This window comes from Melospiza melodia, chromosome 1 (assembly GCF_035770615.1).
Source record: "Melospiza melodia melodia isolate bMelMel2 chromosome 1, bMelMel2.pri, whole genome shotgun sequence".
NCBI lineage: Eukaryota > Metazoa > Chordata > Aves > Passeriformes > Passerellidae > Melospiza > Melospiza melodia.
Window position 1 is genome coordinate 146,810,983 of NC_086194.1, and position 19,399 is coordinate 146,830,381.

Below are 19,399 nucleotides of genomic sequence, written 5' to 3' on the forward strand. Positions count from 1 at the left end.
TAAGTCCATAATGCTCCTGCATTTCTAATACTGACTGCCATTCAGTCCTCTCATTTCTCACCCAAATATAGGAAAAACCACAGAAATGACACAGAGAACAGTAGCAGAGTTTTGAGGCACAGAATGGCAACAAGAACAGCTGCACATTAGGACTTCTTAGCTTAGAGGGAAGAAAAGCACAAAAAATCATGAGTATTAATAAAGTGAAAACAACTGCTGACAGAAACAGGCAAATTCAGAGGCATTAAATAAAATTGTTAGATTGAAGGTGTGGGAATGGAATAAAAACCACAAATGGGAGATTTGTAGATTAATAGATTTTTATCTATTAAAAATAACATTAGATTTCTCAATTATTTTGTAGATGTAGGCATGGCAAACTTAAGCAAGTTTAAAAATACATCTATGCAGAAATTTCATGAAAAGCTATTAAAAAGAGAGTTAACACTTCTGGCACAGAAAAACTGCAACATGAAGATGAATAGAAACTGGCAGAACAGACCACAGCATACTGTCATTGCTCTGCTCTTATACACTTCTGGTATCTGCCAGACCCAGGACAAGTAAAATGGACTTTTGCCACAACTACAGTACAGCTGCTCTTCTGTTCTCAAATACTTAATTTCAAGACACAAAATCTCCATCAACATTTAAAAGTGCTATGCACACAAAACATGGGACAAATGGTGGAATGCACTCTGCTCTCTCACTTCACCGATCATGACTGAACGTAAGGCAAAAAAAGATTTACCCTGCAATGGTAAATGATGCTGTGTCAAAACCAAAAAATCCATTTTTTTAGGACCACATAGTGCATTCCCAACGTCCCCATGAGCCCTCAGTTGGAACTAACTGTAGTAGTAGCAGCCATTCTTCACAACTCTCACCAACTCCATCCTGTGTTAGTCAGTGCCAAGCTATCTTTTTCAACTCCCTTTAAAACTATCACTGTACACACCTATGTTCAGGTCTAGTTCTGTCTTTCCTGGAAGTGTGGCAAATATAATTAAGGAAACACACATCACCTCAGAAAATTCAGCACTTTAGTAGATGTTTCATTTGGTGAGCAGTTTTCCCTTTTGCAGCTCAGAGCAACCTATAGATAAATGTACAAAGCTGCAAGATCTCCACAGGAGGTCCCTGTTAAAAATTAATTCACAGCTACTGCAGCAGTTTTAAGGAATATCACAGTTCAGATGATAAACAGGTATCCAGTGCTCAAATTTAGTGCTCATTATTCTCATCTTATTAGTGGAGACAAGGAGGTAGGGAAAGAAAGGTTACCCATACAGTCTAGAAGGCAGTAATGCACAGTCACACAAAGATGCACTCAGATATTCATTGTATATAACTGCTGTCTATTTGCATGACACTAAGTAGTAAAATACTGCTCTGAATCCTTCCAGTATTCTGGATTTCCAGAGGTCTTCAACCACCTCCTCTGCCTCTTCTGAAATATGTCCAGCTCATCTACAAAAAGAATCTCAAAATAATAAGAAAAAGGGTAACTGCATGTGACCATATGCATACACTTGTTCCTGTCCAGTCCTATAAACAACAGAGTTGATGAGAACACTGCCTTACTACAAAAATTTTAAATTCACACAATTATATTCACACAATTATATTACTAAACCCATGATGGTAATGAGACTATCCACTATGTTCTAAGCTAAGGAAGCAGACAGTGTCTTGCATGAAAAGCTTGGTTGAAAAATGTCAAGAAAAACAGCTGAAGAATTATCCTAATAAAGACTTCAGATTCTATGGATTAGAATTAAGGCAGAACTTGTGCCTTATCTCATTTTCCCCTGGTGTTGACCAAGCGCTCTGCAATTTTCTTGATGGTTGAGCTGAATAATCAAGAGAAACACTGCAGGTGCACTAGGATGACAGAAGCAGGTTAGATTCCAATCCAAGTCTGGAATACATGAAATCAATTTCCTTTCTCATCAACAAGCTTTTCTGCTCTGCTGAACAGATCACCTCAAAAAGAGCCCAACTAATTAAAAATATTTAGCTGTCTAACTAAAAGACTTTCCTCCAAATCAGAGCAGGATAAGGACTTCTCAATGAAATACATAAAGAGCAAAAGCAAACAGAAAAACCCTTTCTACCAATGCTACTAAAAAAAAATCAATAACTCTCTTTTATTTTGTTCTGAGAAACAGAATAAGCATTTTATCTGAAGATCTACAAATAAATCAGTCAATGTTCTGCATCACTATAAACATTTTCAATTGGACACTACATGAAATTTTAATTAATATAAGAGCCTTATGATAGAAAATAATATGCAGCCTTAATAAGAGGAATTTGTCAGTTTGACCATCTTTCAACCAAAACAGACAAGAATGGAAAAGATTCTAATTCTCACCCTATTGAAATGTATGCAAGCTATGCATTTCACAAGAGTCACATTTCACTCATTAAAGTCTTTAGAAAAGAGGCTATGACTCAACATCTACATGCTTTGAAAAATGAAACAAAATCTCTGAGGTGACATTAACACTGTTCCATTGTCAAATGAGTCATCTTTCTCAGAAAGTAAGTGCAGAGTGAGAGAAAACTTAAGAGATGATCCGATTTTAAAAAATGAAGACCATTTTGAATTCTATCCTAAGAAATTAAGTAATTACTGTTAATGTAATTTCAGCAACAAAACTTCACATGAAAGTGTAAATGTCCATTACATAATTTGAGTTCAAACTTTACTTTTTATAATGGAAAATTCTGCTATGTGTCAAAAAGAAGGAATTTTTTGGAAAAATCTTTTTCCATGCTACCTTTTGATCAGTCAATGCAAGCTATGAGTTTTACATGATTTGTGTGAACAAATGTCAATGTTTCACTTAAAGCACTTGCCAAAACATTTAATGCATATAAGCAACTCCATGTGTCAGCAGACCAGAAGAAATTTCTATAAAGTTAGGTGAATGCCAAGACAAACTCAGTAACAGTTGCTTTTCTAAAATCTTGAAATATTTATTTTCCTACAGCAGCCACATGTGTGCATGGAAATAATTAACAGGTAAATGACACAAAGAAATCTACACATGACAACTTACCAAAACTTTTTACTTTCACTCTTGACATGCAAGCCTTTCCCAACCAATTCTAGTTATATAGCAAGGAACATTCCTTTGCATTTAACATTCTCCAATTCTATTATTAGAATTAAGAACTTCAACCACACAACTGTTCTAATATTTACAACATCTGCTTCTAAATATTACAATGATTTTGTAATATTTAGATCTTTATGATTTGGTTATGGAGAAAATTCAAATAAAGGAACAATCATGCATTTTACTTATTTAAATATAATTTTGTTTTGTAATGCCATCCAACAAAGCCCTCAGGTGATGTTAGCTATGCTGAGATGAGCAGAAAGTAAAACTGCCAAAAGATCTGTGGTCCATAAAAGCCACTGTAATGTGGTGCTCCATTTCCCACTGGTGTCAGCAAAAGGTCATACAACATGTACCAAGGTGACCCATTCTGTGATTTCACTGCAAATGGGTTACATATTGGTCCAACACAACTCTGAAGATTTCATGTCACACTTTCTGGGCCATGCAGTGATAAAATCCACCATTTACTATGGACACCTATGCATCTTGTGTTCAAAACTCATTGAGCTCAAGCTTCTACTATTTCAAGGAGAATGAAAAAGAACAGTGAAGAACTGAAATAGTTCCTTTTACCCCTGCACAAAATCTGTGAGTTCTAGCACTGCTAACAGACAGCCTCCAACCAATCACTGGTGTCCAAGTGCTTAAAATGTTTCTGTGGATTTTCCCCTCCTGAATAGCAGACCACATAAAATAAGCTGACCAAGGAAAGGTCAACTGACACCTAGGAAGATTAACATGAGATTGCCAAAACACCTGAAATAGCCCAAGTATTACATTTACCCAGAAGTTTACCCAACAGACAGCTCCTCAAAACCAAGTAACATACACTCAATGATTAATAATATTTTATTTATTTTCCAATAAATATCTAGGTTATAAAAAATCTGAACTCCATAGTTTCTTCATATTTCAAATTTTATCCTTGAGGGAAATAACATCAATGAAAATATATTGCTATGAGTTTCTCTAGACTTCTATTTTGGCAGCTAATAGCTCACAGTGGCTTTACAAACAGTATTCAAAAAATGCTTAGAAGAACAGTACAGTCTGTCTCACATTTTGTTTTATGCAATTGGCATGCTTTATGCATTTTGATTCAAGAGCTAGTAAAATGTCCCAGACATGAATCAAAATAACTGCTATTCAAGCAGTACCTGAATGTATTAATAGTTAATCCTTAAGTAAGATTATGCACAGAAGCATAGAAGACGTGACAGACTATATTAGTCTTTTAAATACTCTATATTCTGGGAAGTGAAAGAGTTGAAAGGCCCAGCTCTAAACACCACTAAGACTTCTGGAAAGATCACTAATTATAATCTGTCTCCTAAAATCAGTGTTTAAGAAAGTATTAGATCACATCTTCCCATTATTAAATGGTAACATTGGTTATTTTAACATAAAACTAAAGGAAACAAATACAGCAATACAGATACATTTTTCCACATTGAAACATAAAATATAGTCACAATTTCAAACAACACATCAGTGCAGTTTAGAATTATCTTTTAAACTTACTGTATTAGTTGAATCTTCCTGTAAAATTCTGTCGTATAACTGGATAGCATCATCATACCTGTACAAAGAAATCATTCACATTTATTTCTGCTAATACAGAACTTCTGACTCTCCCTGCAATAGCTAATAACCCTCCTGCATTTTTTTGTACTGAAATATAATATACATATGCTAAGCAAACTGTATTTATAGAAAATTATTTTGAGAGTGCTTAGTATAAACAGCAGTAGTTTTGGTCACCAATTAAGAAAAACACATGGAAATTGCTTCATGAAATACTGTTTCAGGAGCAACTTGGATATTTTACACCCAGCATCTCACTCTCCTGCCTGTTCTCTTCATGTCTACTGAGTAGGTTCAACCATCACATCCCTACTCCTCCTTTCACATCTCCCAAGAAACAGAAACTCCAATATTTGAAAAGCCATCCAAAATAATGACATTCCACTTCATTGTTGTAACTTGAAACTTCATGTAAAGTTCCTTCTGTTGTGACTTTAACAAGTGTAAGTAGCTGCATACAGGAAACTGGAAAGACTCCTATAGGAGTCTACCACAGATTATAACACAAATCTTAACAGAAAGTATTTTCCACCATTTCCCACTTTTATTATTTGCTATCTGAAGCAAATTAATTCTGCTATCTGAAGTGTGCTTGAAACAGGTTACTTCAGGTGCTATGAGCACTTCAAACCTTCAAACCTTCTGGGAAACAACTCTGCGTGTTCAGTCAGCTGTGTACACGGTCCCAATAAATGAAATAATTCAATTCAAACCACATTTCACTACACAGCTGCTGTGCTATCGCCACAGAACTAGGGCATACATTGTGCCTTCATGTGTAGTTTGACAAGCAGTTTGTCAGAGATAGTACTGATGGACTTCTGATGCTCCACATTCCTTAGACATCACCTTAGACACTCATTTACAGACTTGCCCTGTTCCCTAAGCACTGATGCTACCAGAGCTCAGCTGTCCACTCCAGCTACCCTAAGGTGTAGGAACTACCGTGAAAGGAAGCACAAAAGCAGAAACAAGCAGAAGGCAATTGCTGCAGACTTGAGCAGACGTGCTGTAAAATGCTGTATTTGTGTTCTCTCTTAGTTGCTGCTTTGTCAAATGCGTTTAGAAGACTGAATCTGATGGCCATAATCCCAGCTTTACATGGTGAAGTTCCAGAACGTTATTCTTTTTATTAGCAAGTGCCTACAGGAAGTCCCAGTCTATGGGAATGGTCTTCACTGTTTCCTTTTCCTGTCGGGGAAAGCAGGATCCTCCCTAGATCCTACAAGTCACTTAGAATTTAGTAAATTCACTTCAGTTGAAGTGAAACATGATGCCTGCAGCCTAAATCTTTCTTTTTAAGTCGGGGAAGACAGACACATTCCTCTGGGGCAAGGCTTAGAGCACCTGCAGATGTGTTCCTGTTCAAAACAACCCCAAGCTGAAGCCTCTTTCTGCTCTGACTTCTAGAGAAAACCCAGGGACACAAAACTTCGGGTTTTGTTACTTTCTCTGCTCCTTGATACTCTAATCTCAATAGTGCTTTATTGGAGAAACCACACATGATGTCTGTGCAGCACTCATCTCCCACAAAGATCAGGTCCCATGCAGTAACATCTTTAATGCAGACACATAAGCCTGAACAGAATTATGATCCACTGTACTTCTGAACAGGTTTCAGGAAGGGGGAAAAACTGCTGTAATGCTCTGTCTTCCTATCATATATAAAATGAAGACAAGAGAGCTAAGTTTAATGGAAATTCTTCAAAAATATGCACCTTATATAAAGTGAGTGTGAAACAGAGCATCGGGCTGCCCTGAGACAGCTCCTGTGAATGGAGTCCATTTATTCACTCTGGATCCAAGCAATGGACATTTATCAGTGTTTCATATCAAATATCATTTTCAATGCTAATTTTGCAAGAATGTAATGGATGAAGAACATATGCTAAGTAAATATCTTTTTAAAAAGCATTTAGGCAGTGCTTCCAATTCCTTTTTATCAAGATGGCCCAAAGGCTCCCAACTCACCAACTTTGTGCAAAACGTGGCATGGAACAGATTTCCTACCATTCAAATGCACTGGAAGTCATTCTTAACACCCAAGACAAGTGCTATAGAACAGAATGTTGACAACAAAGATGTATCCAAGGAGAAATGTGTACAATAAAGTTAATTCTCAAGTCCTGAGGTCATTCATATGGAAAGGTGCAAGATCTGTTCATTATTTTAGTAATTTCTGTTGAACTTAGTATGTTATACCCCTTCCAAATGATATTTCAAAAAGGTCAGTCTGAATTTTATGTTCAGCCATTCAATTCTGTTTGTTGTTTGATCTCTTTCTGTAACAAACTCTATAGATTTAATCCTTTTCAAGTTCATTTACCCACATTTAGGAAAGAAGGGTAAAGAGCTACACCCTGCAGTAATCAGGAGTACAGAAGAACAGTTGAAGCAAAAAAACCGGTGGCACTGATTTTCACATGCTGCCCTAGCTCTCTGAGATGAAACCTAGGCCTCAGAGAATTTGCCAAAAAACTGTGCTGTGTTCTACTGTGCAGTATAATGGTTTATGCCGTGAAGTAAGGGATCCTTCTAATCTATGATCTCTGATGGGAAGATTGCAAAATGAAACACTGCACAGTACTTGCAAAACCGCAATACAGATGTCTAAAAATCTTAATATGATCATGGACACTGTTATTTCCTATAAAGAAACTGCCCAGCATTATTTTGCCATTCTGCAATGGCTGAATGTTTTTTTAAGAAAGAGCAAACATTGTGTTCAGAGAGGAAGTAAATTTTTTAAAATTCAGGTTTTACCTTTCCATGGCTTCAAATCTCATTCCAGTTAATCGTTTAACTCTGTGGCTTCCAGGAAACTGCCGCCTCAGTTCCTGAAGACAAAACTACACAAAGAACCAGAAATACTATTGTGAATATAATTATCTTCACAGAAGCTAGAAGAAGAAAAAAAAAATCAGAAAAAAAAAAAGGCCTTCGCTCATAATTCAACTGTCTGCCATGCCAGTTGTGAGTAAAAGTAGATACCAATTTTTGAAACAAGCAATAAAATGCATTGACAAACAGAAGGCTGGAAACTGAAATTCTGTATGTTAGATGACTGATTTTAAGACGTATCTTCCATACAGGGCATTAGATGCTCAGGCCTCCTTTGGAATAGTTATTTGCCCAGAAAATTACACTAAATCACCTACTAAAACAGCTCTGACACTATTAAACCTTGAATTCTATTTAGTTGCCCCACAGTAACACAAGACAGTAAAAAAACACAAAGACAGTGAGAGCTTAAGTGATACTTCTTTAATAAATGGATATTTCACAATGGAACAAACTATACTAACACAATGCTCTGTGTTTATTTTTAAAATAAAACTTTGAAATCCAAAGAAAATGTTTGCCACTGGCTTGGGTACAGGCTGCTGGCAGACAAGGCATAATTTTTAACTCCTGAAGTCAATGAGACACCTGAGCTGGATAAAAAGAATTCATCCCAGGCAGATTTTTCTGGATTAGCAGAGGACGTTTGGTAGAGGGACTGAGTCACAACTTCCCCACAGCAAGCTAACTCACAACAACATCATGGATTGGCTAAATAGCATTGTGAAGTTCCCAGCTGACTCATGACAGTGGGAGGCAGGACAGTCCACAGGCTTTCAAAACAGGCCAGTGGTGTGCATCACATTAAAAGCTTCACACTGAATCCTCTTCCAGGCACTTATTTATGCAACACAACTTAGAAACTTGTTCTTCAGACAGAAGGTTCTGAAGAACAGAGGCCTATCCACATAATCTGCTCCATCTCATCAAATCCACTGGTCAAAGGACAAAGTACAAATCAGCAGCAATCAGTAGGATCCCTCTTTGTTTTTGCAGAAAACCAGGTTGCTAAAGCACATCCAAGAGGAATATTCTCATCTCTCCCAGATGCTAAGAAATAGAAGAGAGAAAAGCAACAGTGACCAAAGTTGTGATGCTTAGCCTCAGGCAAGAACAGACTACTTGCATCAAAATCAACTTAATTTGCAAAGAACCAAGATCCTTACAACGCAATTTCACATAGAAAGGCTCAGGTTTAGCACAGAAATTGCTTACTGGCACTTTGAGGGATATCTAGGTGAACTGCTGTTGCTCTAGTCATAAAAAACTACACGTACTTAGCAGCATGTTACATGATGACAGAACTAATCTCTGAAAATTCTTAAGAGACAGAAGAAATTACATAAAACTCCAGAAAAGTAGATTCACTCCAGCTTTTAAAACCCTGACAACCTTGTACACTTTAAAAAAAACTTTTGCATACAATAAATCCATCCTGTGGTCTAGTGATCAGTGAACCCTGGAAGACAGTGACTTTTATAAACACATGTAGTATTTTTCTCAAAAAAAGTACAAATAAAAAAACCCCAACAATTACAATACTTAAGTCCACAATCTGTAGATGGACTTTTACACCTAAAAAATCCTCACCGACAATATGAAAGTAGTGCTCAAGTGCAGGAGTAATGCAAGATGAGAATTGTTCACATTAGATCTCACTACACAACCATTACTCAACTAAACACAGCAGTCCAGTGGCCAAAATAAACTGTAGATTAAGCTATCAGACACAATAAAGTGACAGAAAAAGTTGTAGGAAAGTCATGAACAACTCACTGTAACACTGATAAAACCAAAAGCATATGAATAAACCAGCTATCATCTTCAAAATGTTCTGGACTCAGCAGCACTGAATGTCCTCTTTTTAAACTGGGACTTGTTCTCCATAATAATCTATTTTATTGAGGACTGGTTTTGCACCATGTCTGTAATCTACTTGTGATTTTTTCTCAGAATTCTCTCAGTTACAAACACAATTTGCATGTGAAATTTCAACTTGCACTTCATTTGCTTTCTGACTTTTTAAACATCAGACAAAGGCAGAGAAATATAAACCTGGACTTCAGCAGGTAAAACACTGGTAATGTAAGTGCTGCCAACAATAGGTGATTACACTAAACCACCTGTGTGAACCAACTGGCTGGCTACAGCAGGGGCACGCAGTACACATGGGGTTTTGGTGCAGGACAGAAAGGACAAAGTAATGATTAAGGAAAGGAAAATAAAAGACTAAAGTCAAAGAAATCACTCTGAAAACTACCTCAGCTTCTCATTTGGAGTAGACAATACCTATCCCCCAAGCAAAATGCATCCCAGCTGTCAAACTCTCACTGCTAAAAAAACAGAAGAGCCAAAGCTGTTTGTCTACTTTGGATGTACAGCTCTAGTAAAATTCCACAGATGATGTTAACTTGTTCGAATTAACTACTTATTTATTATAAATCAATCAAATTAAAAATAAAATCCTCTAAGTTTCCACCTATGCTTTTAATCTCATTTCCAAGCTGCATACCAAATGTTGCATTCTCTCATCTCAAGCAATATTCCTTAAAGGGCAGACACTGAAATTTAAACTCCCTGCAAGGGTTAGTAAAAACAAAGAACGTTTCACAACTGATCTTTCAACACTGGCTCCGTCAACAATTTTGTGAAAGTCTTCTTTAAAAGACCCTGAAAATAAAGACCAAATCTGTTTTACATATAAATCAGGACACAGAAATGTATTTATTTAAACAGTAAGTCTATTTGTTTTTGTTTAAACAAACAGCTATACTACAACAGTATTTTCTTCTGAGGGACAAAAGAGAGGGAAGTTCAGTGGGTTCACAAGTTCAAAGTCTTGTACTACATTTTCCAGCATATTCCATTTATATATATATATCTATATATATATATATATATATACATGGTGAGATAACCCTGTCTAGCTCTGCCTATCTTCACCCTCCTTGAATTCAGTTTTACCCAAATGACATCACACAAACCTCAAAGATCTTATGAGGTATTTTGTCATCTGATGGAGAACAAGGCACTGGAGGAGTAGTTGCAGTGAAAGACCTGGAGCCCTGAAAATGGCTTTTCACTTAGAATAAGCTCAAGCTTCATGGCATTCAGGGCACAAGGTAAGCCTCTGTTTTCTTCTGACTGTTTTGTGAAAGAGCAGTGAAAAGATTATTAACATTTTCCTGTAACACAAACTTTTGCACCTTCCTGATTTTGCCTTTCAAGGATCAGCTAAGCTGACTGGGTTGTTCTGTTTGTTTGTTTCAGTGGCTTTTTTTGTTTTTAATTTAACAAACAGGTTATAGTTCAAAGTAAGTTAATTCTATCTCAATTCTTATTTATATCATTCAAATAAATTTGCATAAAAATTGACTCAAATATCCATTAACAATATTTTTACCAACAACCACCAAACAACATGGATTGCAATGAACTTTTGGAGGCCACCTGCTCCAAATCCCCACTCAAAACAGAGCCAGTTTCCAAGGGAGTGCAGAGCCATATACTTATCTATTTTTAAGCATTTCCAAAGGAGATTCCATAGCTTCAATGTGCCATTTGTCATAAAGAATTCACTAAATTTTTCATAATATGTAAGTGGAATTGCCTTTGTTACAGCTTATGTCTCACACTTGTCTTTGTTGCACACCTATGAAAATATGTGCCCACCTTCTTTATACCTTACTTTCCATCAGTATTCAGAAATCATTTTTGGCTTTCCTAAGATTTAACACAGCCTTTCCTTACACACTATGCAGTGCAGCTCAGATTAATCTTGAAGACCTGCTCCAATATGTGATTTTCTTTCAGGGTAGCCAACATGACATATAATATATGTAAGATGGGTCATTTTACCTCAAAACATTCAGAAAACCAATATAATTTGAGAGGTTTTCAATAAACAAACACTCTCTGTAAAATATGGCAACCCCAATATTATTCTTGACCTTTAGCCCATACCAGAATAGCTGTAAATATTTTCATGGCTATTGGAAGAGATGTGATCTGTCTAAACAAAAGTTATGCCTTAGAGGAGGTAGGTGGTGGCAGTTTCTTCATAGCTGTGCATTTCTTGATAGATATTCTTTCTACCAGTCCAAGCTCTGGAGTTCAGAATATGCTGTAACTTCCAGAAAACTATCTGGAAGAGACACCCAGGATGAATACATACAGTGTGAAAGAAAAGTCATTTGAAAACTTACCAATGCCAAATCATCTCGACTGCAGTCCAGGGCAGCAATCATCACCTGCTCGTAAATTATCCAAACTGGACACAAAGAGACAATAAGTGCAGATAATTGGTTTGGGGTTTGTTTAAGATAATAGGAAGCACCTATCATGTAAACAGGATTAATTTCTGTCTGTACATTTTTCCTCTTCTACTCCCACAAATCATGACTGAAACACGAACAAATTAAGAAATTGCTGGAATTAATCAACAACTTATTTAAGCAATTTAGCGCCTTTAGTGCCAAAGTACTTTCTGACATCTTGAAAGGCAAGAAAGGTCTAATTCTCTATTTTTCCCAACATCCTAACTGCCATGTTAGATCCCTGTGAGGACTTGCTTCAATTTCTGTCACAGTGTTGAAGAACAGAAAATCATGCAAATAATATTTTAGTAATAGTTTCAAATTAAGTTTTCACATTGCAGTCTAAATACTAATATAGCAAGCTAACAGTTCTATCATGTAATTTTTAGGGCTGTTTTCACTGCAGCCCACATTTGGGAAGAAATAAGCACTTGGAATTCTGGAAGCCTATTAGACTAAGAAAGCAATATATACTTCATCAACATCAGCACATACTGGAAGACCATATAAAGGCTGTTAACTAAAATACAGACTGAAAAACGAAAACTGAATCAGACAAGGTAACTTTTAAAATAGTAATTGTTTACTTACTGTCATCTCCAAGTTTAGATGCATATTCATTAATTAATTCTTCTCCAACATCCACTATCTGTTCACTGTTTCGGTAGTTTTCTTCCCTCCATTTCCTCATTTTATCACGCATTTCTGTGGGCAAAGGGGCAAAAAAACAACTGAGATTTTCAGATAGTAATGGCATTTGAATGCGCATATGATCAATAAGACACACATCTGAAGAATGGGATTAAAGAGCAACAGAGCTACAAAAGTGACTTCTACTAAAATTAAAAAATTACTAGAGAACAGATCTCTGAAACCTTATTACCCAAACTATGCTCATGCTCTAACATTATCAATTCAAATTCTAAGTTATCAGTCTCTCAGAAGGGACAGTAACACATGAAGTAAAAAAAATGTATACCTAGTTATCCAATAAATAATAAAGTTTATCCATTTTTAGGTAAGAGAGGCTACAAGAGATTTCTCCTGATTGGTTTCACACATCTACAGACAACACTAAAATTGCATTTCTGCTACAGGTGGATAAATTTTCACTTGAAATTCTAGGAAAAACAATAGAACTTCCCCTCTGAAAGGAATCTACACATTCCTAGAGAAAGGAGCTTCAATAAAAGTACACATGGATGTGAAGGCTTTCTACATGAGGGAAGTGTCCAAAGGTACAAAAAATATCACTGGTTATCTAGGCAAGGTAGAAATGACAGCTTATTTTATTATTAAGATTTTTGTTTCAAGAGTACATTTAAGATCTCCAAGAGAGCAGACAGATTCATTAAGTCAGGTAGAGAACACTACCTTGCCTGAGCTTTATTTATCCTCTAGACCAGGAAATTGCTAAGAATGTGATTTTATATGCACATACATTTATATAAGTATAGCTGTTCTATACACAAGAACAAATTTTGAGAAAACTTAAGGAAAAGAGTTTTCATTACTAGATAGTGGTTTTAGTAATAAGAGGGTACCAGGATAACTGTTGCTAGTATTTTTCTAAAACTTTACAACATCTGGAAAAACAAATACAGCGATAGATCTAAACACTGCCAGTTTTTCTTGCACTTCAAAACACAGAGTTAATGTAAATGACAGTTAAAAATTAAGCACTAAAAGTTGTTCCATCTACCTGAAGTGATCTCAGATTGCTCATAAGACTGTTATTGTGCTACATTTTGTGTTTTGAAATTCAACCAAAACCACCACAGGGTTACATTTCATATACATGGGCAAAGCTGAATGGTTCTAGACATATGATGGTCCCTGGAAATTCAACGTTAGACGGCAAGAATGTGAGTGAACACAAACATTCACAAAAGCTGACAAGCTAAACGCCTAAAAATAAATAAGCTGTCTGATTTCCACCCACTCATTTACTTGGAAATTATCAATGCCTTCATTCCAGTGTGATTCCAAATGGAATAGTGTCTGAATTATGTATTAACAGAAGGTACATCTACCATTCATCACACAAGTCCAACATTTACAGCAATGGAAAAAAAAGTTCTAGGACAAAGAATAGAACCTCAGCTGATGAACAAAACATTTACTGATTTTAAAAATACTGAATTTTATGTAAAAGGTAGAAGAAACAAAACACTAAGAACTGCAGTAAAATTATACAAGTCTTTTTTCAATGTTGTCAAAAAATGAATTTTTTACTAAGAAATCTATCAAAAGAGTCGAACAATAATAACTTGAGTCTTGGAGACATAATAAAAGGCTGGGGAGACACAATTACAGATTTTAGAAGAAAAAACCAAGTAAGGTAAAGAAATGTCCACGTTGTAATTAAACCTTCTCCGGTCACCTATAGGCTGGTGCTGAACAATTGATACATTTGTTTTAGATTTGGGGTTTTCTAAATTGGCACCCATGGCACGTGTAAATCAAAATGTTACAAGGTCTGGGGAAGGGACGCACTCAGGACAATGTTGGCTTTTGCCCAAAACCACGCAAGCCAAGGGACACAACCTGTATTTCACTTTTGTGTCCAGGAAGGTGCCAGCTCCTTTGGCCTGAGCAACCAGATATGAAATAATCCTCCTATAAGTACCTACACTTTCACTGATGAATTGGATCATAGTTTTCAAGTCCTTGATATCTAAAAGCACCTGATGAAATGAAGGAAATCATCACTTTGGGGTAGACAGAAATTGCAAACTCCAGAACGTCACCTTGGTATATTGCTGCTACCACAGCAGCCACTCAGGGACCCCACAGCCATTGTATTTCCAGAGCTCATTTGTATATTGACATCTCTGTTACAGCCACCAAACCTTCACCCACAGCCCACCTCTGTGCACTCTCATGTGGCAGGTGCAGGCAGAGGCACAGCCATCACTCTGGGTGCTGCAGATGCTGCCTCAAATCCTGGCAACTCTGCTGTCAAAAGGGCTTCAATTTAAAAAGAAAAAAAACAGCATCTCACCTTTGCCTGCTGTAATCCCAAAAATCCATACATAAAACCCAGAGGAAACTGATCTGACCCTTTGATTACAACTGAAAATTAGGAACAGCTAAAAGAAAGCAAAGACAGCACAGAACACAACAAAGCCACATCAGAAGCAGTTAATTGCACACAGATTATTACAGAGATGAAATGCTAGGCTGTTCCCTATTTCCTAGAGACTTGCCATACAAAATCAATATGAATTCAGTTTCTAAGTCACAGAAAGAAAGTTTGCCACCAAACATTAAAAACAGAAGTTCTCAGTTTCTAAATTAATTTGGATTTTTTTTTTTTGTATATAACATGTTCCCAGATACACATATTTGCAAGAAATACAAACACTGGTAAACTTCATCTTATAAAGCATTTTATGATATTTTCCAAAATGACAAAGAGTTCCTTGAAAAAAGTCTCACATGAACATAGTAATGAAAACTTTTAAGGAGTGCAATTTTTAATACAGAAAGCAGCAGTACTAATTTAATGTTACAGAGAACTTAAGCAAGAGGCATTCAGAGCTAATAAAAATCTAAAAAAAATACCTCTTCACTTTTTCAACTTATATCAAAAGAAAGCTAGTTTAAAGAATATGCCATTCCTTTCTCTTTTTCATTTTGATAACCACTTAAGAGAATAATTGACTGAAACAAGAATTGCTGTGACAGCACTCAAAGATCCCCAAAAAGCTCAGCAGTGACAGCTGAAAGGCGCCGCTTCCCTTCAGCAGCGTGTGATGTGTTTAACACCATTATGCTGCTGTGCAAGGTTAAGAAAAGAAAACCTGGCTCGTTCTGTCCAATTCTGACAATATGTCAGATGCATCTTCTGTGAAAGTTAATTGTTATTTTAATAGTTCTTGAACGGCTGCCTGTTTGCAGATTGTGCTAGTTTTACACTTGTGTACTCCAAAACCTGCTGCTAAAATGAAGTTACACAGGTGTTTGCTTTTTTAAATATTTCCATTCATGGGACAAATTAATCTTTCATGTATCACTGAAAATATGATAAATATTTATTCTACAAAGTTCTACATAGCTTAAGAAAGTCCTAGTAAGAAGTTACACATCACCAGGTACCAAGTGATGTGCAGACCTACTACATCACACTCCATGGCTGCACCCACAGTTTTTGGTTTCCTGTCACTCCACATAGTTTCTAACTCTTTTATTTATGAAGGAAGCAGGAAATATGCCATTTTCTCTAGAATAATTACAACCAGTACTAAAAAAAAAAAAAAAAGAAAGGATCAACATACCACCTTTGTCTCAAGTAAATGAGCTTTACTGTAAAATATATGTTACACAGCAACATATAAACTTCTCTTTCAATACCACAGCACTCTGTGGTATTGGGTCATCTAAGTCCATCGATCAAGACCATAAAGTTAAACAAGATGTTTTCCTGCTACACAGATTTCCAAACACACTTTAAAGCTTGACATACAGGAACAAAGTAAAGAAATAAAAAATAAAAACCACAGCTTCCACACTGGAAAACACAGTTATTTTCAGTTATCTTTCCTAACCACCTGTACCATGCAGGTACCTAAAAAAATTTAATTCCTACCTCTGTCTCAAAGAACCTGAGTGAAAAACAAAGCAAGGTACAAACTATTTCATTTGTTACATGTTATTCTTTCCTAACCTTGAATCGCAGATTCATATTTAAGCAATATATAAGTATAAAATGTCTTGTTTAGAAAACCTGGTATATAAAGGACATATGAACCATACCCCAGTTTCACATAAATTAGGCATTTTAAAGAGATTCAAAATGAGCTACATAAAATTCCTAGAATTGTGGTGCTAGGAACTAGGTCACAACACTGCTGGATCACTTCACCTATGAAAAGCTACCTTGTACCAGGATCTGTTAAAGCTCACACATAGAAAAGAGAAAAGCTATCTTTTTTAAGAAGAGTCCTTGCATGGTCTGTTGCAAGATTCCTTTTTCACTTTACTTTTCATCTCTTGCAATAGAGAAAAAAAAAACTTTTTCAAATGCATGCTTCCAAAGTGGAGTCAGTCCCTTTTTCCAACACACACCAGCCTTTCATCTGGATGAATACTTAGAGACTGAGAAGTTGATATGATAAAACTCATAAGCTGGTCCTCTGAAATTTCTCATTTAAACCCACCCATATACAAAACTCTACACCTAGCACAGTGCCACAACTGTCAATCAGAATTCTTGGAAACAAAATGTGAAGATTATTTCTAAGAGTAGGAAATAATGAATTAGCCAAGACCAGAAGCAGTACGCTTGAATATTCTACCCGGCCTCCAAGTTAGAGTATAAGCATACACTCTGCAATACTGTGGGCCAAAACAATCTAGGGCTAAATGTACAGAGAGATGTCCACATGTGTGTCACCCACCCTGTGAAAAACCTCATTGCTCTTTTCTGTCATCGATACCCAAGAACAAACAGAAAAAAAAAAAAAAAAAAAACCACAAAAAACCCCCAAACAACTAAGTCCCTGCATTTTGCAACAACATCTGCTAAAGAATAATAAAAACTGGAAAATTTTTCCACACAAGGTGATTTAGGGCAACTTCTGTGAAAATCTAACAGTAATACCAGTAATGATCTATGTGATCTCCACCCAAGCTGAGCTTCACAAGTCCTACACATTCATTCAAGAGATATAAAAGAATGGTTAATCAAGGTTTTCCCAACGTTCCTCCTGTTAGCTATAAAATCAAACCAAGCATTAATTGATGATTGGGGAATTGTTCTACTACTCAATTATTTCTTCACAGATTGGCAGTACGTAAATGAAAACCCAAGATCACGCAACTTCTGTCTGCATTATCTTCTCTACACTATGATGCTTGCAGTGCATAGTACATAGCAAAAGGTTCCCCCTTTATGGCCAAAACTGTTACTCTAAACCATTCATTTATTCTTGATAGGAGACTGAGGATTCTTGATAGGGCTTGAGTGTTGTCTTGAGCTCACATGTTAATATCGGTTATGGAAAAATAACCACTGAGAATGTCAAATAAAGCTCAGACAGTATTGCTATAGGAAAAATAAATCACCATTTTGATCGAACAGACATGAAAGCTGTCAAGACCCGGAGGGTGGGATTCTTAAAAACTTGTGTCACTTCAGACCTTCTTGAAGCTGCCCCATAAATGCTTATAATCGAACTTTACGAGAGTATCTGGAAATTCTTAGTTCACCAAAAGATGAACTATGACGCGAACTGCTGACCCTGCCAAGAGACCATGTTTGCTGGCAAGCGCTGTACCGAGGGGGAGAAGGCCGGCAAGCGGCGACGCGGCGGCCGCACCGTGCCTGGAGACGCGGGGCCGGTCCCCGCGGAGCGGAGGCGAGGGGAGGCCGGCCCGCCGCGCACGGGGCAGCGCGGGACACTCCGGGCCAGGTGCGCGGCACCGTCCGGGACCCGCGGGCACCGAAGGGCCGAGCACAGGTCGCCTCTTCTGCGGCCGGGCTGCCCACAGCCCGAGGAGCCGGGCGGCCGCCAGAACCGCCGCCCCTCGCTGCTGTTCCCCAGGCCTGGGTACGGCCGCCCGGCGCCGGCCCGAGCCCGCCGCGATCCGGGAGCGCCGCCCTCTCCCCACGGCCGGGGGCCGGTCGGGCCGGGCACAGCCCCTGCCCCGGGCGGGGACCGCCGGCTGCGCGGCGTTACCTTCCCAAGTCACGTCGTACATCTCCGACACCTTCGCCATCTTGGCGGCCGCGCCGTGACGCAGCGCGGTGACGGCCCCGGCCGTCATTGGCGGGAGGGCGGGAGCGGGGCCGGCCCGGCGGAGCAGAGCCCGGCAGCGGTGCGCGCCCGCCTCACGCCCGCAGCGCCCGCGCAGCGCGGCCGGGGCAGCGCGGGGCTCCTTCCATCCCCTCCGGCACCGTCGCGGCGAGCAGAGAGAGCCTTGTCCCGCCGGAGGGGACTCCCCGAAAGGCCGGACCTTCAGCCAGCGCCCGTCTCGCCGGGCCTTTCTTTGGGCTCCGTTAGTCCGTGCTCGCGTCGGGAGCGGGGTGACGGGGCCACGCGTGACCCGCAGTCCGCGGCGCGCCGTTCCTGTCCCGCCCGCGGGCACCGGCGTTAAAACCTCAGAGCCCAAACTGCAGGTGGCACTAAGGGCTGCAGGTTAATTTCCTGTGGTACAGTCCTTATAAACTGTCCAGGACCAGTTCGCACGGGATGAGGTTGTACACCTTAAACACACGCCGAGCGCAGAGGTGCCCGGTGTGGTTTGGGTTCAGCATGAGAACTGCCAGTGATTGTCCTGCCCCCAGGATTCTGGTGACGGGCATGAACCGTCAAGGGCGAACCATCGGTTTCTCTGTGCGTGGTTTGACACCGGCCCATCTCCAGGCACCCACGAGAGTCGCTCGCTCACCCTCCCCGGCCACAGCTGGGCAGCGGAGAGGGAAAAAAATTTAACACCAGTTTCATGAGTGAGGTAAGGACAGAGAGAAACACTTCAAGGCGAAAACAGGCTCAATTTAAGGTTGCAAAGTGAAATTTA

General features: G+C 38.5%; 1 protein-coding gene across 1 annotated transcript in view; it reads right to left on the reverse strand.

The window, feature by feature from the left end:
- The window catches only part of EMC2 (ER membrane protein complex subunit 2), a 35,970-nt gene extending 17,324 nt beyond the window's left edge, over positions 1-18,646 (reverse strand). Inside the window, exons 1-5 of the mRNA XM_063171024.1 lie at positions 18,559-18,646; positions 12,467-12,580; positions 11,765-11,829; positions 7,482-7,567; positions 4,656-4,713 (exon numbers count right to left, since the gene is read on the reverse strand). Coding sequence (XP_063027094.1) covers positions 4,656-4,713; positions 7,482-7,567; positions 11,765-11,829; positions 12,467-12,580; positions 18,559-18,646 — 411 coding nt within the window. The remainder of the gene's footprint in view (positions 1-4,655; positions 4,714-7,481; positions 7,568-11,764; positions 11,830-12,466; positions 12,581-18,558) is intronic.
- Positions 18,647-19,399: the final 753 nt, after the last annotated feature.